The following is a 27,002-nucleotide window of genomic DNA, read 5'->3' on the forward strand; positions in this document are numbered from 1 at the left end:
TGCATAATCAGAAATCACCATACACAAAGAGTCCAAATTTTCTTCTATAATGAAAAGCCTTCACACACTCACATGAATGCATCACTGCATTTTACAAAACATTCTGTCTGCTTTTAGAAGAGAATAAGCAAGCCCCAGCACACAAAGAGCTCTGTACGGGGCTTTCAAAACTGCTGGACCACTAGTCTGATAATCAGTAACAGGGGATGGCAAGAATGCTTTTGCCCTGAAGTATTACAAATGTGTGCTCCTAAGTAACCATGGCAGAATCCTAGAAAGAGGGATTATTTGCAAAAAAGCGACAATGATGTCAGGGAAGGACAATGCTATGATAATCCCACGAAAGTATGCATGATTCTGATATTCTCCTACGAAAACTGAAGTTGTGGACAGTTTCCTGTTCAGGTGATGAGCTCAGCCATTCAAGAGATGAACATAAATATAACACAAATTAAGTCTTTAAACCTAGGACAGCCTTTCCAGTTCTGCAAATATGCAGAGCTTGGAAATATACTAGCAGACTGCTTGACTGCCCTTGAAGATAGAATGATTCAGGAACAGTTTCAGAAAATGGGTCCTGATTCCGGTTCCAGAAATGCAGAAACCACTGGAAATTGGCAGTGACTTTTAGGTCCCTTTGCCAGGGAAAGTCATTCTGGTGAGACCACCTCACCACTGTGGGCAGGCTTCCAAAGTCACCTTCCCATCTAATGCTTGATAAAGACAGTAAAGGGTGAGGGGTTATCACCAGAGAACAGGGCATCTTTGCAAAGCAGAGTTCCAGCTAATATTTTTTAAAAATCTGCTTAATTTCACACTAGTATTGATTAAAGGTTTCCCATTACCCACAAGTGAATAGCATATCCTAAAGAATGCAATTTATATAGGCTTTCATGAAGGAGCTGAACAACTTGAACTGCCATGTGGGAATTAACTTTACAAAAGTGGAATAGCAGCTTTCTCACCTCATTTGCTGGACAAAGTAAAAGCATTACCTTTCTACTGCCACAGGAAAGAGTACTGTAAAATGCTTCCTTCTTGCAGAATTCATAAGATAAAGCAAGTGAATATTTAAAAGGGAAGGAGGAAAATATGCAGAGAAGTTAACAAGGGGAAAGAGAATGAATTGGGAGTGATGTTAGTGAGCCTCCTGAAAAAGTTTATAGTCTTCAAGAGAAAAATGGAATATTAAGAGCCCTTGGGGAGTAAAACTAAAACTAAAAGCAAGCAAGCAGAATCAGCCAAAGGGATGCTGGTTAAGGTGGTGTGCGTATATTCATGTGCACACACATGTGCACAGGCACACCGGCACACCACACCCATCTACAAGAATAAGGAAAGGAGCATTCTTAAGGGGCTCTCAGATCCTACTCCAGTTTTACTTTCTAAAGTAGGAACAGACACAGCACTTTTCACGCCATGCTGGAATGTTGATGAATGCGAGTGAGTCCAAAAGGAATTCTGGTAAAAGCAAAGTGGTATTAACTGCTGCCTGACAGGAAAGTGCAAGGAATTATCAATCTGACTGACTGGTCAGCAATGCCAATTGTGATAGACCAAGAGAGGAGTATATTCATTCATTTAAAAAAAAAAAAAAGATTAAAAAAATAGCATACCATCTTATCACCCCCACCCTCCAGCTTAAATGCGGATATGACAACAAGGGTTTGGTTTAATGTATAAAAACATAGCTTGTTGGATTTCTTGCCCAGAGCATAAATCCGGGGCTGTCTTGTAAACTCCACTAGTACTGTAATCAGCTTACACATGTCATTTCCTATAATACTGCTCCCAGTTGTATTGTTCCTAGCATATTGCACATTCCAGGAACTGTAGACTGTTGAAGACAACACTGATCTTCTTATGAGGCATGCTCTAATCAGGACAACAAAAGTATCCACTGCATAGCTATGACATCACTTCTCTCCAGGTTACATAGCTAGTTCAATGGTTTCCACCAGCCAGCTGGGTGAATGTGCTCACTGAGAGAGGTCACCAATGGGAGGGCCATCACTTCCTCCGTCAAAGTGGATCTCTCGGCGGTTTGGCTCAGGTATTGACAGCTCCTGGGCAAGGTCGTTGAAACGAGATATGTAATCTATACTGTTCTCATTCATCATGCAAGCCAGCTGGGAATCTACTATCTAGAAGCAAAGAAGGGGATGGGGGAGAAAAGAGAGGGTAGGTTATTTACAGTTTAGGTCTTGCCACTTTTGCTTGGCCATATCAGAAAGTCTGGAGAAGCTAAACTGAACATAGGCCAGGTTAGGTGTAGTCAGCAGGGAAAAGTAAATCCTGGATGTTGCACTGAGCACATCCAAAATCTGTGCTATGACTACACTCTGCCTATAATGCTCGAGTTTAGAGACTGGAGAGCAAGACGTACAGTGGGACATGAGAAAAATCTGCAGATTTGTGCATTTTATTATGTTCCAGCAGGGGGCGACCCACATGTTCAGGAAAATAGGCCATCCCTCCCTGCTGTGTTTGACATCTGCATTATGTAGTTTTCATACCATGTTGAAGATGCATCTCTTTAACCTGGCCTTTGACACCCGAGATTTTCATTTTAGGACCCACCCCACTGCCTTGATTGTAATCTGTTTTAACTACTGTAGTTTAAAATCATTGTAACAAGGTGAGTGGCAGGCAATAAATCAAATAGATAAATAAATTACAGTACTAGGGCAGAGTTCAGGTGCGCAGCTCACAGCTTTGGAAATCCTGCTAAGTCAAAAGCTTCCCAAATGCACAAGAGAACCCACAAAGTGGAGGACTAGAACTCTTCTCCCTGAGCTGTGTTTGTATGTGGGTTGGTGGTGATGCTGTGCATTGGGGAGCATTCCAAAGTTATTGATGTAATCTGCCTTAGGAAGCCTATAGTCTTGAACTGTGGTTTACAAATATGTGAAATAAATGAAAATTAATGGGAAATGATAGCAGAGCTTGTCCTAAGTCCTGCCGCTGCAGAACAGATATGGCCAGAAGAGGAAAAGGCCATTATTTCTATGCCAAACAGTTATGAGTATTCCAAATCTAATAAACCCTGCAAATTAAAGCAAGTGGGAGGATGCCTTCCTCCACTGGGGAGATCAAAAAAAGAATACAGAGATTACTGGAATTCTTAGTTTTGTGTTAAATACTAAATAGGAAAGGCTGAGTCACATCCATTCATCCATTCAGTGCACTCTCCAGCAACTAAAAAGGGAAGCAACTGCACTTTAGCAATCCTGTGTCACCAGCCTTGGTCCTATTATTAAATGGTGGTGGTGGGGAAATTCCTCTCCTTAGCTATTTCCAACAGAACAAATTAGCTGGATTGCTAATTCATTGTGCAAGATCCGGAGGTTTTCCCTGAAGAAGATGGAACTTCTGTTGCAGCAATTACTGTATTTTTCCATTATTGCACTCAAAAACAGTATTTTGCTGCTGGGAAATACCATCTCTTCCATTATGTACATAGGAGATGCTGACTTTGCATCAGGATTTGTGGATTTTACCCTTCAAAGGTTAAAATGCAATTATAGCTTGTGCTTTGATTGATCACCTGGAAAGGGGGAAGTCTGGGAAAAATACTTCTACGCTAAGTGTCACAAGACTACTATCCCCTCTTTCAGCTGAAGGCTGGCACAGCATTGCACCAATTAAGTATGGACGTACCTCAGCTACATCTGCCAGGGACCGGGACACAAAAGAGTCCCGCGAGTTTCCATCCAGCAGACTCGGTCCCAATAAGGAGGTGCTGCTTGTGTTACTACTAGTAGAGGTTGGCAGCATTTTCCGTCCCTTTTCTGGGGAAAGGAAGCTTGCTGTAAAAACAAAATGATAAAGTCAGCCAGTCAGTATTTTAATTGCTAGGTTTGAGGGATGGGGGAGGTGCAAAGAGCTTCCTACAAGCTATTTACCCACTTTCCAACATATAATCAAGATGTGTGTACCCGATTTAACTGGGCAAAACCCTAAAAAAAATTACTTCCTCAACTGCAGGGGATGCAGAATGTTTCGGACATATACTAGCATATCAATATGCACATCATTGGTATAGTATTATGTACCTCACATAATACATTACTTGATACTGTAAATAACACAATTTTTGATTAGGAAAAACTAACCAAGCAAAACCTTCAAGTTTCTGGCAAGACAAGTAAGTGCCAATGTGCTCAGCTTTCAGAATTGGCATTTTCAGGATTCTGAGGGAGTAATATTTATGGGCTGGCTGTGACTCTCTTCGTTCATTTAAAGACTGCATTTGGATGGTAGATACAGGCATTGCTAAATATGCGATTAAACAGTAATAATCAATAATGAAATAAAAATTCATAGATAAGTGCCAATAAGCTGTATTTGAATCCTGAGAAGATGAGTGCTCTTTGCGTGGGTGGTTCTCTGGAAGAGGCAAACCACCCATTTTGGATTGGATTGCACTCCGTTTGAAGGAGGAGGTGCATATTTTGAGGGAATTCCTGGATACATCTCCATCACTAGAGGTCCAAGTGTCCTTTGTGGCTTAGAGTGCCTTTTGCCAGCTTTGTCTGTTTTGCCAGCAACGGCTATTCCTGGACATGGATAGTCCTTGTCTTGGTAACCTTGAAGCTGGATTACTTCAATAAGCTCTATATGGGGCTGCCCTTGGTCATGATTTGGGAGCTCCTGCTGGTGAAGAACGTGGCAGCCAGATTCCTGATGGGGGCATCTAGCCAAGAACATGTGACACAATTGTTAAAACATATGCACTTGGCTACTCATCTACTACTGAGACAGGTGCAAGGTCCTTAAATTAATTTATAAAGCCCTGGACTACTTAGGTCCAGATTACCTTATCAGTGATGGCCAAACTTGGCCCTCCAGGTGTTTTGGGACTACAATTCCCATCATCCCTGACCACTGGTCCTGTTAGTTAGGGATGATGGGAGTTGTAATCCCAAAACAGCTGGAGGGCTAAGTTTGGCCATCACTGGCTTAAATCCTTCTATCCCAACTCAATCACTGAGATCACCTGCAAGAGCACCGTTAGTTGTTCCCCAAGTTAGTGTGGCTCATTTGATAGCAACAAGAAATTGAGCTTCTAGTGTCGTCACCCCAGTACTGCAGAATGCTCTGCTAATATTCAGCAGGTGCCTTCTGTTTCAACCTTTAAGTGCCTGTTCAAAACTTTTCTGTGCTGCCAGTTAAGAAAATATCATTTTGTAATAGTTAACTGACCTCATATTTTAACCTTTCATATGGTTTTATGTACAATTGTTGTAAAATTATTTTGTGAATAGTAGGACAGGGATAGCTCAGTTGGTAGAGAATGAGGCTCTTAATTTCAGGGTCATGGGATGAAGCCCTATGTTAGACGAAAGATTCCTGCATTGCAGGGGGTTGGACTAGATAACCCCCGAGGTCCCTTCCAACTCCACAATACTCTGTTTCAATAAATAATTTTATAAATACAATGAGGGAAACAGTAGTAGTAGGGGCAATGGGGGAAAGGTGTACAAAGTTACAGTCGTTTGCAACAGTGTCATAGCAATCCTGGGCTTGGATTGTGTCACTCGTACCATTGCTCCTGCCATTCCCCTAGCCCAGTGGCGTAGCGTGGGTTGTCAGCACCCGGGGCAAGGCAAGTAATTTGCATCCCCTAACCCGTGGATTTGTGCCCCCTAACCCCCAGATGTTGCGCCCGGCCCCATCGGCCCCCCTTACACCCCCCCACGCTACGCCACTGCCCTAGCCTACCACATGGACTGGCACAATCCCCGTGAGACTTTCACCCATGTTCATGAAAATGTATGTTGACGTTTTCCACTACATTTATTTAAGCTGGGTCGTCTAGAGCATGAGCTTTGGCAATGAACAAAGCTGACAACCCCTACCCTCAGGAGAAAGAAGGGGGGAGAACTGCAAGTCCAGTAAAAAAGTCCAGATTACAACCAATGTAATTCCCTGAGCAGTACTACTCACAAAATAAGCTGCTGAGGGAAGAGTCTGTGGAATCGTTGGGGTACCACTGTGGATCATGACTAGGAGAGGCAATCCAGTTCTGCTGGGGGCTGCAGGAAGGGGATGGAAGACTTTTCGAGCCGTCGCTGCCATTCAGCTTTGCTGGGGACAGAGGAACATTCTCGCCTATTAAAAGAAAGTGACCAATTCCGTATGACAAACAGTTGGAGACTGTGTCCTTAAGGAAGCGTGGGCACTGCACACAAATATGACTTCCTTCCTGACTTAATCCAAACAAATGCTTGATGTGGGCCACACAGGGGACAAGATGTCCAAATTACCCCCTCCCAACCATAGCAGAGCAGCAACAATGGTCAACACAACTCCCTACTGCAGAACTTACAAAAACTTGTCCCTTGATCTGCCTGGCTTTGAATCTAAATGGGGCAATAGTGAGAGGCCCAATTTTAAGAGGCCTAAACAAGTGCTATTCTCCTTGACTCAGGGAGGGGTCAAAGGAAATACTTCCATGGTCTACTGTCAAAATTAAGATGGAATTCCGACAAGAACATCTGCTGAGTTAAATCCAAAGAGTTTAAAAACAGCTCTGCCAGAGACACAGAAGTATGTGTAAAAATGCACAGCTGACTTTCAAGAGAACATTCCTCTACTAAAAATCCTGACAGAATCAGAGCTGTAACAATTTTTTTGGATGCTTAACCGCTGATTAGCTATTTAGATTAGTTTCATCTCTTACCATATTGACCAGAGCTGATTGCTATTTCAATGATAGAGTCACTGATCTGAGTAGCAGGTTCTCCTTGAGACAGAACATCCTCAGGGGGTCCAGGAAGAGAGATATCCAATAAAGCAGAGACATTGGGAGGAGACAAATGGGTACCAGAAGCATCAGATGAGGGGAGCGGAGGAGTGGCGAGACCATTCTGGAGAGAGGTTTTTGGCAGTTCTGGTAGAGAAAGGACAGGTGCTCCCTGTGGCAGCAAGCAGATATAATAATACTTCTAAGTCATTATTTGTATACATTTTCTGAAATTGTTGCACTGCTACTTTGCTTTTAAAGGCATAGGAATCAATCAAACTAGGAGTTAGCAATTCTGCCTATATTTCTTTGAACACAGAAAGCTTCCTAAAATTGAAGGATAGAATTGGTCCACCTTACTTAGCACTGTCTACCTGCAGATGCCAAGGACTGAACCTGGGATCCTCTGCATCCAAAGTGTGCAGCCAACCAATGAGCTATTGTCATGGTAAACTGCCCATCTATGCCCCTCTTTCCTATCTGGCACAGACATATTGTCACTATAACTTCTGATTTTACATATGGGAAAACTGATACCTATGGATCAGAAAGCTACACAAAACTGGGGTCAGGGCAACAAAAAGTGAACATTGCCAAAAGTGAACATTGGTTATGGTAGAAATCAGATCTCCCAGAACTCTTGGCTGGCTGGCTAGAAAAAGCTGAGAAAGAGACATAAGAGATGGCTGTTTAGCTGCCTTTGAATCCAATGCTGTGCTTCTGTTGGAAGCAAGTCCCTCTTGAGATGTGAATGCTGGAAATCCCACCACTGTAGAATCAGGTTATAAATGTGTATAAATAAAACCATGTATCATAAAGACACCATAGCTTCCACTGTTCCTTATTCCAAAGGAAGCACAAATCTGGGTTAAGTGCCAAGACCCCTGGAATCTCGCACTGCTAGAGTTATTGCCAATTGCTAGTGCTGCAGCAGTCACTATGCTCATCACACACACACACACACACACACACAAAAGCTCTGCATAACATGACAGATGGCCTTTGGGTATCATTGTTTACATTCTCGATCACTACCACCCTGCATGTGTATATGTATATATGCACACGTGTGTGTACGTACGTACGTACATGCAGTGAGAGCACTTAAATCAGTCAACAAATATTATGTTTCTAAAGCACATTGAAAGCAGAGAGGAAATCATGTTTGGTATTAAAACAAGTGTCCCTATGGCTATCAAAGTTTTGTGCTGCCCTTCTATAACTGCCTGCAAGGATTTCCTGGTATACATAGGATGGTGGATTGGAATGAGACATCTGCCTGGGTGTTTCATGTCCTGTCCTTCTATAAGAGAGCAAAGGAACAGCATTCAGAAACAAAGTTCCTTAGTGCAAAGTGTGGAACCAAGCAGGAGGCAAGTCAGTGGACGCCAGGCTGACTCCACTTTTTGACTGCAATAGCTTCCACAATGACAATTCATATTCAGGAAAACATTGTGATGGACTGTGTCATTGCCTACGTCGTTGCTAATGAGAAAGTGGGACTGAAACTTAAGTATGCCATTACAGCTATTGCTATAAAGATTGTAAATAGTGCCACCGTGATGCATTTATGACCGGTCAAGCAATAAATCACTTGACTGTGAGTGTTTCATCTCGAAGTGTAACTTCAACTGCTGACCACTGTTTCCCAGAAACTGCTAAATGGACGAAAACTTCTAACAAGGTGCCTACATACAATTCTCACGCAGCGAAAATGTGATGGACTGTGACCTTTAATAAACATACCCCAGGAAGCTCAACTCTGGGTTTCACATAAAGCATTGATATGCAGCAGAAAAGAAAAAAGTATTTGTCACCCTGAAGGTCAAGTAGTTGTCAATCAAAAAGCTTGCATTTTACCTGGAAACCATCCGGGATTGCCTCCTGCTCAGAGCATGGTGGTAAGCCAAGAAATGGAACCTGACACTCACTGCTTGAGCCCTGGAAAGTGCAACCAAGAATGACCAAATCAGACTTTCAGGGGATGAAGAATACATATTTAACAAGGGCAGGCTGTGATGTGCTTGCTCCACTGCTCTCATGGGGACTAGATTTATTCAGTTCCTGCCCCAGCAAAATCCACCTTGCCAAACAAATCCAAATTCAGAATTTAGATTTGCTGAAACAGTTTTACGTATCAATTGTAACACGCTCGCCCCATGAGAATTTTCCTGCCAGAATTTTAGAACATGCTGGGAAAATCCAAGACACTGGATGGCATGGAAGGAGGGGAATGCATGGTTTGCAGGAGGGTTGGGGAACCTTTTTGGCTCCACGGGCCAAATCCTTATCAGGATTGTCCTTACTGGCCAAATCTGACAGGTACACAGGCCAGCCACTTATAACCTGATGTCAGGTGCTGCTGAACAAAGGAAGCAGTTTGCAAGCTGAACTGTGCAGGATAAGTGGAGTGAAATTCTTCTCAGTTTGACTTTGTGTGCCTGTTGGGAACAGGCACGTGCAGTTAACACAGGATTTAATCCAGCCCATCAGATGACATCACAGCCATGAGCCCTAGTCAGTATGGTCAATGGTAAAGGATGATGGGAGCTGTAGTCCAACATCATCCAGAGTGATACAGGTTCCCCAGAGGGGCAACGTGTTGTTGACTAGGAATGTACACAATGAAGGTAACTGTGTACTGCAGAGGACCCTAAGCTTCTTGACAAATATTGTCCAGTTGAAAATGCCCTCTTTCTGGACAAGGTACTTCAGAGGGTAATGAGAGTTTAGCTGCACATTCTTGGAGGAAACTTATTATCTTGAGCCATTTCACCCCGGGTGCATGCCTTTCCTTACCCCTAAGGTTGAGGTTTTTTGTACTTCTGTTATATTTTATTGTTTCTATACCATTTATATGTTATGTTTTATTTCAATGCCGCATTTTATTTTGTGTACTGCTCATGCTTTTTGTTGTTGTTAATGCTGAACAGTCTAGAAAATTACAGAATAAAGCAGTAAGAGGAGGGAGTGAAATGCTGAATTTCACACTTTGATTTTAAATAAGCATCAAACTCTTTGACTGCAGGTCCAAGGGAGGGAGAAAATAATAGACAAGCTGTCACAGCGATGTTGGGTGATATCGCTGGGCTTTTGGCCATGTTAGTCAATCATGCACATTGCAAGGTTCTATCCAGCAGTAGCCTAGAATCAGTTCTACGAGAATAAAACCTTTGTAGGCCTTAACAGAAAAGAAAACTGACCGCAACGATGGAGCCTCCATTGTGATGTGCCGCTGTTGAATCTTGCCCTGAAACCACCGCGGTCACTGCATCCGGTGACAGTGGGGATACGCCCGACAGGCCTTCAGTATCCAGAACAGGCAAAGGACTGCCAGGAATAATACCGGCACTTTGGGCTGCTAAGTCAATAGCACCTTTGAACAAAGAACAGAAAGCTAAGAGGAATCTTCTTTCAGCAATCCACGAAGTCAAACTGCTGTCTTATACATGGGCAATAGGTCTTAACAGCTTTTCTGTAGGAGTTGATATGTGCTGAAGTTATTTTTAGTAATTCTTTCTGACACTGAATTATTAATACAGATCACCAATTCAGCGCCTTTTATCTCAAATTTTCAGTTCAACATATAGGAGCAAAAATTTCAGTGTTCCCTTTGGTTTTCAACTTGATATATCTTGCAGGTAATTGTGCCTTTGGTCCTATTAGTTCTGAGGTCTGTACTGGTATGAATTCCAGCAACTTGAAAGGAGTGTTATTAAATTTAAAGTATACAATCTTATCCACTATCATCTAGGGAGGCATATCCTGTGAGAATGAATAAGTATATACTATATTCAATATGTAGCAAGCAAGGAAAGCAATCCGGTGGTACATTGTTGTGGGTGGTTGCTCTACAAAATCTGGAGCCATCATCCATACCTTTGCCATCTAAATGCCTCCCCAAACTAAAAATCAGATGGCCCCATCTGCACTAGACATTTAAAGCAGTATTGTTCCACTTCCAATGACTGTTCCACTTCTCTCCAAAGAATCCTGGGAATGGCATTTGTTAAGGGAGTTGAGAGTTGTTAGGAGACCCCTATTCCCCTTCCAAGAACTACAGTTCTCAAGAGTGCCCTGGAAAGATGGATTGGTTATTAAACCACTCTGTGAATTGTAGTTCTGTGAGAGGAATAGCAGTTATGTGTATCCAACTTGGTTTTACTCAGAGCAGACCCATGGAAATTAATGGACCCAAGTTAGCCATTTCCATTATTTTCAATGGGTCTAATCCAAGGAGAACTAGTACTGGATTCAGCCCAGTGACCTGACTGCTAGAAGGCTACTGTTGCGGCTCAGCCTCTCAGGGCAGGCACTCCTGCTTCTGCTAGATGAAGACATCTACGTTCTAGTTGAAAATCTAAACTTGTACTTATTGAGTGCAACAGGAAATCAGAGAAGGGGATAGAAGACAAAATTCATGGCTGTAAAATGATTAAGAGTAGTCGCTTCTGTCATTATAGCTACCATAACATTCCTGCTAAACCTGCCCTCCCCGAACCACCGCCTTCCAAGGAGAAACCTACTGGACAGATGGTTGGTGGCTTGAGCTGGAAGGACCTTGGGAACAATGGGACGGGAAACAGCTGCTTTTGTAAGTGAAGACTGGATCGGCCGAAAAGATCCTCTTCCTGAAAACGAAGTAAAAGCATGAATTTTTTTAAAGGTGGGAAACATTGTCATAGACAGCCAAAGAGCTACGCCCCTCCTTATGGCCAGTTCTCATTCTCTCCCCAGTGGGACATACAGAAGACAGGACCATTTACTGCAAATGGCACCTATAATAATCATAGATTTCTTGTATTGGAAGAGATCCCGAAAGTCATAAAGTCCAACGCCCTGCAATCCAGGAATCTCAACTGAAGCATCCATGACATGTGGCCATCCAACTTCTGCTTAAAAATCTCCAGCAAAGGAGAGTCCACAACAAAGTGTCATGTCTACTGTCAAAGCAAATTCAGCTTCCATTTCAATGTTTTTACTGACAATATTGTCCTTCTGCATGAGAGGAAGAACTCTGTGAAATTAAGTGGAACTATAGGCAAGAAATAGGAGGAACACAAGCTTACGTCCTCAAAATATTCAAGTCTTGTGAACCTCTAATCTTTACACACTTCACAGGGGTGTTAATGATGCAGAATTTGCTGAGAAACAGGATCCACAGATTTCCATGGGGCTTACTTCCCTGCAAGTGTGCTTGCTATTCCAGGTTCCTCAGAGAGGAGGTTGCATTCACATGTAGCAGCAAGTAAAATAGTGTCCTACCTTGCAGGGCTGTTGGGGTGGTAAAACACAGAAAGGGCTGTAAAATACTCCATGGATAGAAGGGTTCATTGGGAGGGAGGGAGGGGCTGAAACTAGTGGAAGAGTATTTCACTAGTCTTTCATAGAGTAAACTAAACACCCTGTTTGGAGTATGTACAGTTGAAGCTCACCTGTTGCAGAAGAGTTTGATAAGATGGAGAAGGAACAGACGTGCTGGGAGGAATTTCCAGATGGCCTGGGTAGCAGCGTTCTCTGAAAAAGGCAAGGCAAGACGCCTTTAAAAAGAACAACTTAGGAAATGCAGCACTGTCAACTTATCATGAATGATCCTCTGCTGGTCATGCAGGCAACATTTTAGGATCCTAGACCATGTTTCCCTCTATCTCCTAGGTTGGGGTGGGGCTAGGACAGGTATCCTGGATATCTCCCACATGACCACAGGGAAAAGCATCATATGGTACATTTGATGTACCATATGATGCTTTTCCCTGTGGTAGCACCCTTCAGGGGTGCTACCAACATTAATTTTTTCCATCACACACTAGACTAGGGATAGTGCTCTACCAACTTTTGCCTCTGGTTTTACCACTGGCATGCAGCTTGTGCATGGCTGCCCAAAAGGGAATGTGGCTCTTGGGTGGGGAAAGGTTCCTCATTCTTGCACTAGAGGATGGTCAAAGATGCATGCCTTTACGATGTCAGAATCAAACACCAGCAATGAGTTCTGAGAAGATGCAGGTCTCACACACTGACCCATCTGACATGATAAAGAAATGCTTTCTCTGGTTTCCCAACATTTCCTTGCAAGTATTCACATGAGTCCCATTTGAAACACATACTGAAACAGCTAGCACTAGTTGAGAGTCTCTGGCAATGTTTGCACAATAAAAAGCAGACCATTGAATAGCAGGAAATAGTAGGAACTCTCCATGTGGATGGAGAGAAAAGAAAAAAGGTCATATGAAAACTACTAGATGAAACTACCCGACATGCAAGAGATACATTTCAATTAGTCTTCCCACTGACCTGTACTACCAGTGGTTTTCGCAGATGTCTGTTATGCAGTTTCCTCGGCTTTGGCAAGAAGAAATCAGATTGCATCTGAAGAGAAACAAAGGGAACTTGTAACACACATCATTTTGCTCATCAGGCTTTGTTAGCCACCTAAAAAGTGCAGCCTAGATTGGCAGGGATACACTGTGTTAATGCACCTTCTCTTTACTCTTGAACACCTGCTTCCCCATGGCTCTCCACCCATCCTATGCAGGTAATCTAGAGAAGGGAATTTCAGGCCGAAGGTGCCTGAACCAAAGGCAGCAGACAGTGCAGACCCTGTTGCTGCACATGAGGCAGGTCAGAACTCTAGGGTAGTGGTGGCTCCCCACACCAGAGGCAGCTCATTGAAAGCTGAATGCTTCTGCCTGTGGGGTATGTAGGAGGACTTGAGCATTTCAACCCCCATTTATAAAGAAACAGTGAAGCAAGAGAGCACCATGGAATGGGTTAGTTGCCTTCTAGGTTGAAACCCGCGTTGTGTCCCTACAACCAAGCTTTTTACCATACACAGATCAGCCTAACTCCAGGGCCTTCTAAAACAGATTAGGAAGGTAAAGCATTTCCAAAATCGAAATGCTGTAGAACAGGGTGGTTTGTGGCATGGAATAAATTCTCTCTTGATCTGCAAGTTTTGGGGGCAGCTGTATTTATTCCTTATGAGCACCCTGATCACATCTGCGCACCTTACAGTTCAACATATACCGTAATAAATAAATAAATCTTACACTGATTGTATCCAAGCGCTGCCGGAAGGTTAGCTCTGCTTCTTTACTTTGCAAGAAAAGCTTCCCATGCCTGCTGTTGGGTGGGAGAGTTGTGGGAACAGCAAAGAGGCCACCATCTGCATCTGCACTCGTGGAACCTGAAGGACCAGCCACCAAGAGAGGTCCAGAGTGATTTCTCAAACCTGGTAGGGTCAATAAAAATACAAGCATTCATGGGAATTAGTCAAGTGCAATTTCCAATTAGAAATCTTTGGAGGCAAAGAATTCTTCCACCAATCCACATTTGTTGTTAGGGAGGGTGAGCCAAATTATTCAGAAACTGAGTAGCCTTATCATGATGTTTCATGGAACAAACAGCTGAGGAATCACAGAACTACAGAGTTGGAAGGGACCCCCTGCGCAAAACCCCCCACATTATTCCTGCCTCATCTCTGAGATAAAATCAGTTGTCTTCCCTCAGAGTACAGACCTACAGCTCAATGGATACACAGGGGCTATTGGGATCCCTGTGGACCACTTATGGTTTTTTCCTGTTCAACAAAGCAGCACTGTATTATGAAAATCATGGGCCAGGTCACTGAGAAGAGCCCCTTTATAACTGATGGTTTTAAAGTGAAATATAAATAGACTGCAGCAGTATATAATGAAAATCATGGGTCCAAACTAGGGCCTTGTTAGGCTGGTTTTGGCCTTGGTCAAAATAGCCTCTATCGCCATCAACATCAGAAAAACAAATCAAGCAAGCACAGACAATCTCAACTACTCTGCAATTTTTCTGCAGAAAAATCCCCAGAAGCTTAACAAGGTTCCTCAAAAAAAGATCAGTAAAAGCAGAGAAGCTTCCCTGAAAGACAACTTGTCCAACTTTTCCAATATTCATCTATCATGAGCAGCAGCAGGGTATGGGGTCAGAATGCTTTCTATGTTTATGCAGGAGAACAGCCAAGCCCACTTAAACCTGCACCCTGTGTGAAGTGAGCATGCAGCCTAGAACATTTCTGGAGTCCCCTGCAAACAGAGAGATTCTGTGACAGATGTGTCAGGAGTCCATGGCAGACCAATGCTTTCCTGAATGGTAGAAATGTTGAAAATTAATACTTTGTCTTAGGGCTACACAGAACCAGTTCATCTCAACAACTGACTCACCTGAGGAACTGGAGGTGATACTGGGGGGAAAGGTTTTCTTGTGAAGGGCAGGCTGATTGCGTGCACAGCCTGGACTCCGGGTGCTGACGGCAATAACCTTGCCAGGAGGGGTCAGAGCATGCTCCTCTTGAGTGGGCTTTATGGGAGATGTTGCAACAGAGTTCGTTTCAGGGATCTGAAAAGAACGAGAAAATGGTTGAATCCCAACAGCTGCATGCTGGAAGAAAGTGGGGGGAGGAGGACGACGTTGCCATAGATATGGGAAGTGTGTCTATGCAAGCTTTGTGTTATCACCGGGGTGGGGAAAATGTGGTCTTGCTGATGTTGTTGGATTCCACCTCCCATCAGCAAGGAGACAGCATGGCCCATGGTCAGGGATGATGGAAGGTGCAATCCAGCAACATCAAAAAGACCCACCACTCCTTTTCACTTTATCCTACCTGTAAAATTTCTGGAAATTTTGAAACCATGGTCAAGAGGGTAGGAATCTTTTTCTCTTTTTTTGGTGGGGGGGAGGAGACAGAAATTGTGGGGGGAACAAAAAAACAGCCAATGATTCTTTTTCACACTCTTTACAGATTGAAAACCACTTTGTTATTTTAGGAGCATAAAATGTATCATGCATAATTTGGGTTGTCATAAAATTACCACGTTTGGTATATTAGAAGTACAGATTTTATGTAGACAGTAATTAAAATTAAAATTTTCTTTGTAAAATTTGCTGCAAATGGAGCCGATTCTGCTGCACTATAAGCAACTTAGCATCTCTTGGGGTTTGTCAGTTTATGAGGAGCAGCAGCTAAGAAGCAATAAAAACATAAGCAGCCATTAACATTATAGTAGAAAAAATTATGTATTCTGAAAATTTTATCTCCTCCAGTCTTGTGTCAAGCAAACCCAAAGCACTCATTCTCATATTCTCTTTCATAGTCGTGCAGAGGACATTTCCCAGCACCCTATGGCTGCTGGAGGGCAATGGTAGAGGTCCCTCCAATGGAGGCTGCAGCACAGTGCAATGGAACTTCCAGGCCCTCCATGTCCCCTTGCTGAGGGACTTTATTGCAGAATATGGCCTGCTAGTCCCTTTGCAGGGCACAGAGCTGGGCTCCCTTTCCCAAGCTGTTAGCTGACTGGCAGCAGAGAGATACAGTGGGGTTGGAAGGGTGGATGTGGTCTCTTCCTTCTCTAAAGCACCATGAAGGCAGTCAAAAGAGGAAAGAGAACACCAGATGAGGGGCAGGAGGCCATATGAATCAGAGCTCCACAGAACTATGGGCACTACCACATTGGAAAGTACTCTAAAAACCACTCTTAATTTTTGCCATGAGGCCTAATGTCTATAAGCTACTCCCAAAAAGTAGCTGAAGAGCAGCAGCTACCCTGCTGTTCTTTATAAGGCAGAAATAAAAAACAGGAAGGTTTGTACCCAAAATCCCCCTTATCCCTTGCCTTCTTCCTGAAATTAACCCCTTTGTGCATTTTTGAGGACCAAAAACTGTGCAAACTGGAAGATGGTGGTTCTTAGCATCAATGCAAATTATACTTACTGGTTTGGGGTTAACTTCAGTGGAGATGAGCTTTAAGAGGCAGTTGAGGAGTTTCTGTTTGTGACAGGTGGCTGATGGAGAAACAGATTTAGGTTCAGGCATCTGCTCCCCAGGATCCTGGGTTTCCGGCCCCAAGACAGACAGCCAATCGTACTCTAGCTGTAGCTTGTTCGGTTTGCCCATCATGAGGTAGACTTCAGCCAAGGTAAGGCTCTCAGAGGTCCGTAGACTCCATCCCTCCTCTCTGACCTGTTGCACAAGGCGGCTTGGGTCATCCTTGAGAGACTTTGCAACCAATTGTCCCTGAGGTGGTGGTGGCGGCGGTGGTGGCAGTGAGGTGCTGGGCTTCTCCTGAGAGTCCTCCATTACTATGTCCGATAGCTCCTTAGCACACATTTCCGTTTGTGGTCCGCAGCACTGGAGGGCCTGAGTTTCAGTTCTGGATGGGCCGCAGCTGGGCAATGCCACCCCACCTCTTGCCAGCTGTGCGGGACTGAGGCTGCCAGCCTCTGTGCTCCCAGACGAGAGCCTCCCGGGAGGGGAGTGCCCTGCCAAGGCAAAATCTTTCCCATTCAGTCTATCTGTGCAAAGACACTTCTCTGGGACAATAAGGTCCTGGCAAGATTTCATGTACCGAGGAAACGGGTCAAGCAGAGAGAGCTCCTCCAAATCAGGGGGGATGCTGCCGCAGTCACAGTTTGGACTGCCAGAAGATGACCCAGTCGCCAGTGCAACGGCTGGTGCCTCCCTACCCTCAGCACAATGGGTTGTGGGAACCGGCTTTTCAAGACTCCCACTCAGATCTTGAAGCCCGGACAGTGGCTTATCAAGACTATGTGCAACACTGTGACACAGGGATGCTCCTTCAGTAAGCCCAGCCTCCGAGGAGCAGTCCTCAGCGTTTGCAGTTGCCTCAAATGTGGACTGAGTGTTTCTACTTGCTTCTGTAGTGCTCTCGGCCCTGGTCCCACCCTTGCCTTCTGTTCCCCGAGGGTATTTCACCTGCCCTCTGGCTGTCCCCTGACCGCTCTGTATGCCTAGGATTTGGGCAGGCGGCAGCAAGAGGGAATCTTTTGTATTCTGCTTGCATCGGCCGGATTCCTGCCAATGCACTGTACAGAAAGCTTTGGAGTGTACAACCCTGGCAACCCCAGGGAGGGGTGTAAGCGTACAGTTCTCTCCTGGGAAGAGATGGAGCATCACTTTCTCTTCCGAATAGCTGCCACTTGCTTCAGAATCCCTGGAGTCTTGTAGTTGCCTTTCTGCTAGTGTTTTACGCTAAATACAGGACATTAAGGAACACAGCAACACTTAAACGAGGAGAGAAATTCTCTCTACAGTCCACACACCCACAGACCCAAGTGGGAAAGAAATATTTTATAACATAGGCAGGAAACCTTTTTCAGCTAAAGGGCCACATTCCCCTATGGATGACATTCCAGGGGCTGCATGCCAGTGCAGGGTAGGACAAAAGCGAGCATAACAAGAAATGTGTGATATAGTGGTCTACATTCTATTCACAGAAAGCCCTGAGATTTCTCCCCAACACACATACACCAGCCCCACACCTCTCCATCCACCATCTAGGTAAGTAGGAAGCATGATCACAGTTCAGTGATACATTCCAGCCAGGCAAGAGTGCTTAGGAAGGGTGCAGAGCAGGGATGGTGAGGGGCATGACGTGGGGAACTCTCCTACCAATAGAGGGTCTCAAGGGCCTGGGATCCTGCACCCTGTCTCATAAGTACAGTAAGGATCTAATTAACAGTAATGGCTTTCAAGAATCTGAAGGCTAGTTATGTCGAGCGCTGTCCCCAGAACACGGAATCAAAAGGCAAAACAAATTTCTGAGCAAGAAAAAGGATACAATGCGCACCTCATGGAGAGCCCATTTCTGTTTCAGGAACTCAATGAGGCTAGATACCTTACGATGCAACTCTACGATCATCCTGGCAAGCCATGGAAGACAAGAAAAACACAGAGGAGTCAGCAAATGATGTCCCACGAACAATGTAGTATAGAAGTCACAGTACAAGCTAAGTAAAGCACAGACTCCCTCTCTCTGCAGGTGGGCATGTACTCCCTAATTTCCCATTCATTGGAGCAAGGGGGAAAGAATACCAGCTGCATTCCCACCACAGCTAACGGTTGACTATGAATGTACAGATGCCCCCCACTTTTCTCCTTTCCTACTGTGAGAACATCAAGCCACTGTTCTCGGCTTAGTGTTATGTCCGAATTGGGGATCATGGTTTGCTTTGCTCCAAACAATCCTTGATGAGACTAGACAGGTTTTGTTTTTAGTGTTGGTGTGTCTGGAGCAAAAGTAACTATGACTCCCAGGTTCACATGCAATGCAATGCCAGGTATTGTGATAGGGGAGGAGCAAAGCAGAAGTGATCTCCACATTCACGATAAACCATTCTATGGTTTGCTGTGATGTGCAAAGGCAGGCTCTATTCGTGTTAATGAACAAATCACCGTATACAAAACAGTAACAGGTATCCAGGAGATGGAGTCACTTGTTTGCTAGCAGTGGCTAAAACAGTCTATAGGTTGTGCCAATGATATTCAAAATTCAGCTCTCAAGCTTTAGTTATGCACAACACACACACAAACCTGAGACGTGGATTCTGGGCCAGGCTCTGCACACGGGCCCATGCATGATTATTCCGTGGCTGCAGCTCCACGGGGACCTTCAGTGGAAGACGCACTGGCTTCTGATCTTCCTCATCACTAATGCCTGAGGGATGAAGCAGTGAAAATTCCTGAATTATTCCCACAAATAAGAAGTGGCTATCCTATCACCTGGCATCCATCAGAGAGCATAGGAAATTATCCGTAAGAGTATTTTTGGGATGAGGAGTGGGGAGACGATTTTCTAACAGAAACACTAATAATAAAAAAAGGTTTTTAGTCGTATATTAACTAAAACTGAATAACTAGTAAGAGAAAACCTTTGACCCTTTAATCCATGACTCAAGAAATATTTCTGCCATGACACCAAGTCGTGCATCAATACAATTCTACCATCTTCTCAACATGCCAGTGGAGAGCTCACTGAAACACAACAATACTTCTTAACGCCACAGGAAGAAGAATTCTGATTGGGCTGCCACTCCATATGCCTGGAACACTGGATTAGTTTTTCACGTAAGGTGTTTCTGCTGTCGCACCTAAGCTGAAGTTATCAGCTAAATATACTGCACAATCTGAGCTGTACAGAGTGTGAGGCCACCCACAGCCTCAGAAACAATACTGGCATCATAATTAAGAAGGCAGACAAAGGAGGAGTGCTTGTTATCATCAACAAAATGGACTACATAAAGGAGACTGAGAAACATCTCCTTACACAATGGAGTTTTATTAGATGTATTAATAAAGTCACTTTCCTAAACCAATTCTATTGTCACCGAAGACCACATCACAAAGCTCAAAGCCCATTTATTTGTCGTCACCTCTCAAGCCACTTATGAAAGCATAAGTGTATGTAGAAACGCCCTTCTCACACCTCAAGGAGTCACACGACCCCTAGAGCATACACCAAACCCTGCATGGGTCCACTCAAGCCGCAATTATCATTATTTATTGAATTTATATACCACACTTTATCCAGAGGTCTCAGGGCAGTTCAGTACACATTTTGCTTTGTGAGTTGACCTGGAGAGACAGTTGGATCTCTCCAGTGTCCTAAACTCCCATTGTTCTAGGCGCATTTTGCGACAGGGAATTTCATTAGCGCGAGCAGTTTCTGAGCTCTGGGTGCAGTATTGCGCCTAAGAGTTCTGGTTAAAACTGCAGAGTGGAAGGAAAGGATGACCTTTTTCTACCACCTCACTTCTAGCTACTCTCTGAAGACTGGAGAAGAGACCCTCTTAACACTCTTACAGAGGTGGGCAGGGGAAGAACTAAACCATGTGAAAAATGAGCATAATATTTTAGCTGCAGTTCATTCATTTTCAGCTGTATATTCTTGTTATAAAAAAAGTGTGCCTAGACATTCCATTGTTGTGCCCATAACCCAGGTTCAAGTTGCCATTTAACTACAGTGGTACCCCGCAAGACGAACGCCTCGCGAGACGAAAAACTCGCAAAACGAAAGGTTTTTTCGTTTTCGAGTTGCCTCGCAAGACAAATTTCCCTATGGGCTTGCTTCGCAAAACGAAGCTTGCCCCGGGGACAGCGGGTCTTCTCTTTTGAAGCAAGGGGCGGCGGGGAGATCGCTTCTCCCCACCGCCCCTTGCTTCAAAAGAGGTCCGGGGGCAGCTCTTCCCGCTGCCCCCGGACCTCTTTTGAAGCAAGCGGCTGCGGGGAGATCGCTTCTCTCCGCAGCCGCTTGCTTCAAAAGAGATCCCGGACCTCTTTTGAAGCAAGCGGCTGCGGGGAGATCGCGTCTCTCCGCAGCCGCTTGCTTCAAAAGAGATCCCGGACCTCTTTTGAAGCAAGCGGCTGCGGGGAGATCGCGTCTCTCCGCAGCCGCTTGCTTCAAAAGAGATCCCGGACCTCTTTTGAAGCAAGCGGCTGCGGGGAGATCGCGTCTCTTCGCAGCCGCTTGCTTCAAAAGAGATCCCGGACCTCTTTTGAAGCAAGCGGCTGCGGGGAGATCGCGTCTCTCCGCAGCCGCTTGCTTCAAAAGAGATCCCGGACACCTGCCCCAGCCGCTGGGCTTCGTAGCGCTGCTGCGAAGCCGGGCGGGAACACCTGCCCCAGCCACCCCGCTTCGGAACGCTGCTCCGAAGCGGGGTGGGGGGGGGCGGGAACACCTGCCCCAGCCACCCCGCTTCGGAACGCTGCTCCGAATCGGGGTGGGGGGGCGGGAACACCTGCCCCAGCCGCCGGGCTTCGTAGCGCTGCTGCGAAGCCGGGCGGGGGGGCGGGAACACCTGCCCCAGCCACCCCGCTTCGGAAGGCTGCTCCGAATCGGGGTGGGGGGGCGGGAACACCTGCCCCAGCCGCCGGGCTTCGTAGCGCTGCTGCGAAGCCGGGCGGGGGGCGGGAACACCTGCCCCAGCCACCCCGCTTCGGAACGCTGCTCCGAAGCGGGGTGGGGGGGCGGGAACACCTGCCCCAGCCGCCGGGCTTCGTAGCGCTGCTGCGAAGCCGGGCGGGGGGGTGGGAACACCTGCCCCAGCCACCCCGCTTCGGAACGCTGCTCCGAAGCGGGGTGGGGGGGCGGGAACACCTGCCCCAGCCGCCGGGCTTCGTAGCGCTGCTGCGAAGCCGGGCGGGGGGCGGGAACACCTGCCCCAGCCGCCGGGCTTCGTAGCGCTGCTGCGAAGCCGGGCGGGGGGCGGGAACACCTTCTGAAGGCGGGCGGGGGGCGAAAGTCTTTGTCCCCCCTGCCTGCCTTCCCAGGGGCTTTTAAATCGCCCCGGACAGCGGAGAAGTCCTCCGCTGTCCCAGGTTTTTTAAAATGCTGGGGGTGGGAAGAAAAGCCCTTGTCCCCGCCCCCCAGCCTTCAGAAGAGGTCCGGGGACAGACTGTCCCCGGACCTGGTCTGAAGGCGGTTTCCCTAGGAACGCATTAATTGATTTTCAATGCATTCCTATGGGAAACCGTGCATCGCAAGACGAAAAAACCGCAAGACGAAGAGACTTGCGGAACGAATTAATTTCGTCTTGCGAGGCACCACTGTACTCGCCTTCATATATCAGTTTCTAACACTGGGTCTCTCCCTTGGTGATCTGTTTCAACCCACTTTTTCTCTCAGAGCCTCTTACATACCATCTGGATCACAGAGTTTCTTCAGAGCCCTGCACATTGGGGCTTTGATGCGAAGATTCCTCCCTTTGTAGCGTACAGTTGTAGCCCTATAAATGTTAAAAGAATGGGACAATTGAGGGCACCAGAAGCATGCACGGCAACTCTGAATGTGACTTGAACACTTGTTTCTGGGAGATTTACTGAGGAATCACACTATCCGTGGTTTTGAAGCCACAGAAAACGCCACAGTAACCTACAGAACACTGTAGTCAGTGCTATTATTTTTCTTCACCTTGTCACCAATTACCAGTGTCCACTAATCTGATTCAGCATATTGGGACACCGTGAAACCCATATGGCATCTGTGCTGATCCTTCAGAAAACATAATTAGCGCTTGCAGAGAGTACTCTTTCAAATGCCATGCAGAACAATGTTGCAACATGGCGAGAAGCAGAAATAGAAGCTGTACTTCATGCTGCATCCAACTAAGGGTGTGGGTGGGAGATTCAACTCACTACAGATGGAGAGATCCAGCCACGTGAGCTTTCTTTTACTGTGATGTCTTGTTCTTAGCACAGTATGGTTGCTTGGGGGCTATTCTTCTCCTGCTGTTTGTGGAGCATGAAGGCAGCACTATTATCAATCTGAGCAAAACAAATTGCCTATACATATCAGAGTGAGAAGGGCAGGCAAAGAAATCACCACCAGTCTACTCCAGCTAGACTGCCTGCTCACTACCACTGGGCTAACTACCATCAACTGCCCTTGGTGAAAGATCCCAGGAGGAGAGGGAAGCAGGCAGACAATGCCACAAACCCACTCCTGCGCCAGTTGAATTGCCCTCGCCAATAAGGCTATCTGTCACCAGCTGCTCTGTGAGAAAGACCCCGATAACTTGTAATGTGTCTATCTAGTGTGTGTATACATATGCAAGTGTGTGCTTTAAATCTGCAATTATGTTAAGGCACCTTTGAAGGACTTATAACCTTTTTTCAGGATACAAGAGAATGTAACACTTTTATTGTTCTTCATTAAGTGAAAATAGCATCTCAAGTTTAGCATAGTGTTTTCTTCTGAACTGTAGTTTCAGAAGGTCAAAGAAACAGCAGCAAACTCTTTAAAACTAGTCAGTTCTCCCTGCTCTTATAAAGCACTTTTATAACACACCTAAAGTAGTAAAATCATTTCCTTTGAGGAGCAGTGGAGAACTTGATAGTCCTCCAGATGCTGCTGGTCTACAATTTCCATCATTCTCAAACATTAATCTTTTTGGCTAAGGCTGATGTGAGTTGGAGTCAAACAACATTGGGAGGACCACGGAGTCCCCATCGTTGCCTTAGAGCTCTGGGATGGAATAATAACAACATCTGTGTGCACCGTGCTTTTCAGGCCAGACATGTTCAGAGTAGCTTCACAACCTGAGATAATAATGCACCTCAAAATCTAGACATTGTACAGTGATCATGCTAAAAAGCAAAGAAAAAACATACCCAACTTGAATAAGCTCATTGAGTTTAGCTGCATTTTTGTCATCCATACCTTTAAGTACAAAACAAAAACAGATCAAGCAGGTAATTTTGACTAACATCTAACAAAGAGGTTTGAAGCTATTCGAAAGAATGTATACACACACATACATGTACATCAAAACAGTAAAAAATAATAATTTAGAACTACAAACATAATATTCCTATCATCCCACAGAGCTCTGAAAAAAAATGAACCCATGACTCTTTGAATAAGAATTCATTTTTTAAAAAGCATTTCCTCTTCTGAAAGTGAGAGGAAGGTGTTCTGAAAGGAGGAGTAATGATTAGCAGGAGAAAGGGGAAATGGTGGGTTGATATATGCATAAAGGTGAAAGGAAAGAGTTGGAAACTGGAAGGGAGACAGAAGGGGATCACATGGGATAAAGAGTCAGGCATTTACCAATACAGACGCTATAATTTCCCCAGTGAGGCTGGCTCCACTTGCTGTGTTTGGGCATGAGCCATGGTTTACTGTGATAGGAAGAAGCCTAGGTTTCTGCACTCCTAACACCTCCTTTAGTATAGCTGTAATGAGAATAGATGCTTTTGCTCCCAGTTTCAATTAACCAGTTACGTGTCATGACTGAACCTTAAAGAGTCGTTATTTTTAACTATAGTTTTGATTAAAGAAGCCAGCTTTACAAACCATGGTTAAGATTAACCGCGGGTTGTTGGGATGACATGACAATCTGTGGTTAATCAAAAAAGATAGAAAAAGCTGATCTCCTTGTAGCCGTGCCAAAGGAAGGGGGGTAGAAGAATGCACAAGCCTGACGCTCACCTAGACATGTTCCATGATTTATTATGTCATCTGAACAAAGCCAGTATGCAAAAGCAACTGTCTTATGTGCACCAAATCCGTTACCAAGGCAGCACAGTATTATGGAAAGCTTGCAGCCTTTACAAGTTTGTTGCAGGAGAGCCTGCTGACAAAATGTGAATACTTATGAAAGAAATAAATTGGGAGTTCAGAAAGTCACTGAGCAGGAGACACCAAAGAAACGGTGTGTGCTAGCGGAAGGATTGTTCTCTGCTGTAGGAGAAATGCACTTTTTATTGCTTTGCTCTTTAGATGGATGGCTTGGGCAAAGGGATGAATGCAAGCTTATTACAGTATTCTGAACACACAAGAGGATGTGTGTGTGTGTTGAAATCTGTGTGGTGCAGTCGTCACGGTGTTGGACTAGGATTGGGGAAAACCAGGTTCAAATCCCCATACAGCCATGAAACTTGGTAGATGATCTTTGGTCAGGCACCACTTTTAGGCTAGCCTAGCTCATCAGCTAGGCAATGAGGATAAAATGAAGGTGGAGAAAGCCAGTACATGGAAGAGAACAATATACAAGCAACTCCCTATTTATGTGCCTTCAAGGCACGTGCAACGGTGCACGGATGCATTCCTGCAAACCCGGAAGTGGCACGAAAAGGGGCAAAAACAGCCCTAAGAAGAGCACAAATACAGCAAAAATGGAGCAAAAACAGCGTCTAGCAATTCCCACAAGCCTTTGCAAGTGCAATCCCAGGGAGCCTTTGCACCGACCTTTGAGGCCTGTGGAGAGTTTGAGTCCAACAATAACAGGAGGGCCACACATTTCCCACCACTGATTTAACTTTTGATTTGTCCAAAGTAAACTTCATTACCTAAAAGGTTAAACAAGGCAATGATTTTAGCTTCTATGATACGCCAGTTAAGTATGGCCAGAGTATATAGAAAAATCAAATAAAAAACAAAAAATTGTATAGCCTAGACAAAATTATAGTCGCTGACAGAGATAAAACCAAAATGGGATACTCAGAAGCTATTTCATTTTTATATCCCAAATCTGAAGACAGACATCACCCCAGGTTTTCGATTTTGAAGGAAGCTGTATCGTATATACATGACATTCATTATCTTTCTGTTATGCAGGGACAAGCAGATCTCTCACTGTATGTGAATTACACCCAGAAAACAACAGAAGATTCCTTCTGTATTTTCTTTTTGTGTCCTTGTATATTTTATGTTTTACTGTTTTGTACTCTGCATGAAAGAGCAAACTAAAAGATTATGCTCAGAAATCTCCCTCTGAAGCAGTATTGACACACAGAAAAATACTCGAAGAAAGCTATAATGAAAAATAAGGGCACCAGAAACATCTGGGGAGGAGAGTTGGGAAGGAGTCTTCCACGGCGGCACAGAAAAACCCCCAAACACGTTCTAATTTCATGGCACTAAAATGTTGTGTACTTACAGCCCCCAATCTTCTTCCTTAGCTCCCCATAACAAATTAAGCCATAGAGCTCTAGGGAGGATTTTTTCAGCCCTTGAGAAAACACTGCAAAGAAAGAAAACCACAGGTGTTAAGGGAAAAGAAAAACACTATTCATTTAGAGAATGATTAAGCCAGCAGATACTAAACGCTCCCTTATCTAAGAATTCTTAGGTCTTGAGACAAACACCTAAATATATACAAAAGTTAACTGGCATAATTGGTATACAGCAACAAGTGTGCTGTAATGTGAAGATCCGATGTATTTTGCAGCTGGATTTTAGGATGGAATGTGCTAACGGACAGATATCACCTTTCCCAGTATTTTAACGACCTGGACAAAAAACAACTTAAAGGGGCCGTCATAATTACTCGTCTATTCAAGTACCAGATTTCACATTTGAAATCACAGGTTAATGGGAATGATGTCTCCAAAATATTCGTATTTTATACACATACAACTCTCTCTCTCTCTCTCTCTCTCTCTCTCTCACACACACACACACACACACACACACACACTCCTCAAATCCCAGTAGTTCATGATTTGTGGATTCAAGGTGGATTCAGCGCTCAAAAATTGGGTATATCCAGCCCTTTGAAGGTATGCAAGTTGGCCTCTATGAAGGAGGTTAGGGCAAAATGGTACAATGGCAGGGCTTTCACTATTTTAGTCCACAGACCAGGCTATACACTTCTCATTCAAGGTCTGCCATTAGTCATCCTGGTGCAGACTGTTGAAGGACTAGGCTATTTTAGTATGTTTTGCTGTTCTAATTTATTTTAAATGCATTTGCATTTATAGAAAAAAAGGAAGTGCAGTGTCATTTTAATGAAACATACTACCACAGTGCTGGCACTTCCCATACAGCTGAAGACTTCCCTAATGTGTTGGTGGTCTTAGGGCAGCCTTGTCAAGCATGTGCCCTCCAGATGTTTTGGGTCTGATGTGAGCATAGATCTGATGTAATCCAAAACATCTGGAGGGCACCAAGTTGATGAAAGCTGTCATAGTGCATGCCTGCCTCCCTCA

The 27,002-nt window shown here is 44.7% G+C and overlaps 1 protein-coding gene across 5 annotated transcripts in view; it reads right to left on the bottom strand.

Moving 5' to 3' along the window:
- Positions 1–1,587: 1,587 nt before the first annotated feature.
- Positions 1,588–27,002, bottom strand: part of CRAMP1 (cramped chromatin regulator homolog 1) — a 38,891-nt gene continuing 13,476 nt past the window's right edge. For all 5 annotated transcript variants that reach the window (XM_081887926.1, XM_081887928.1, XM_081887924.1 and 2 more), the window contains exons 5-21: positions 25,952–26,035; positions 23,682–23,730; positions 22,212–22,297; positions 19,107–19,230; positions 18,355–18,436; positions 16,488–17,765; positions 14,941–15,115; positions 13,795–13,976; positions 13,040–13,114; positions 12,184–12,265; positions 11,275–11,379; positions 9,952–10,124; positions 8,609–8,689; positions 6,686–6,920; positions 5,950–6,114; positions 3,661–3,809; positions 1,588–2,144 (exon numbers count right to left, since the gene is read on the bottom strand). In XM_081887926.1, the coding sequence (XP_081744052.1) occupies positions 1,980–2,144; positions 3,661–3,809; positions 5,950–6,114; positions 6,686–6,920; positions 8,609–8,689; positions 9,952–10,124; positions 11,275–11,379; positions 12,184–12,265; positions 13,040–13,114; positions 13,795–13,976; positions 14,941–15,115; positions 16,488–17,765; positions 18,355–18,436; positions 19,107–19,230; positions 22,212–22,297; positions 23,682–23,730; positions 25,952–26,035 (3,290 nt within the window). In that variant the 3' untranslated portion in view covers positions 1,588–1,979. The remainder of the gene's footprint in view (positions 2,145–3,660; positions 3,810–5,949; positions 6,115–6,685; positions 6,921–8,608; positions 8,690–9,951; positions 10,125–11,274; positions 11,380–12,183; positions 12,266–13,039; positions 13,115–13,794; positions 13,977–14,940; positions 15,116–16,487; positions 17,766–18,354; positions 18,437–19,106; positions 19,231–22,211; positions 22,298–23,681; positions 23,731–25,951; positions 26,036–27,002) is intronic.

The sequence above is a fragment of the Podarcis melisellensis genome (genome assembly GCF_964234715.1).
Source record: "Podarcis melisellensis genome assembly, chromosome: 14".
Classification (NCBI taxonomy): domain Eukaryota; kingdom Metazoa; phylum Chordata; class Lepidosauria; order Squamata; family Lacertidae; genus Podarcis; species Podarcis melisellensis.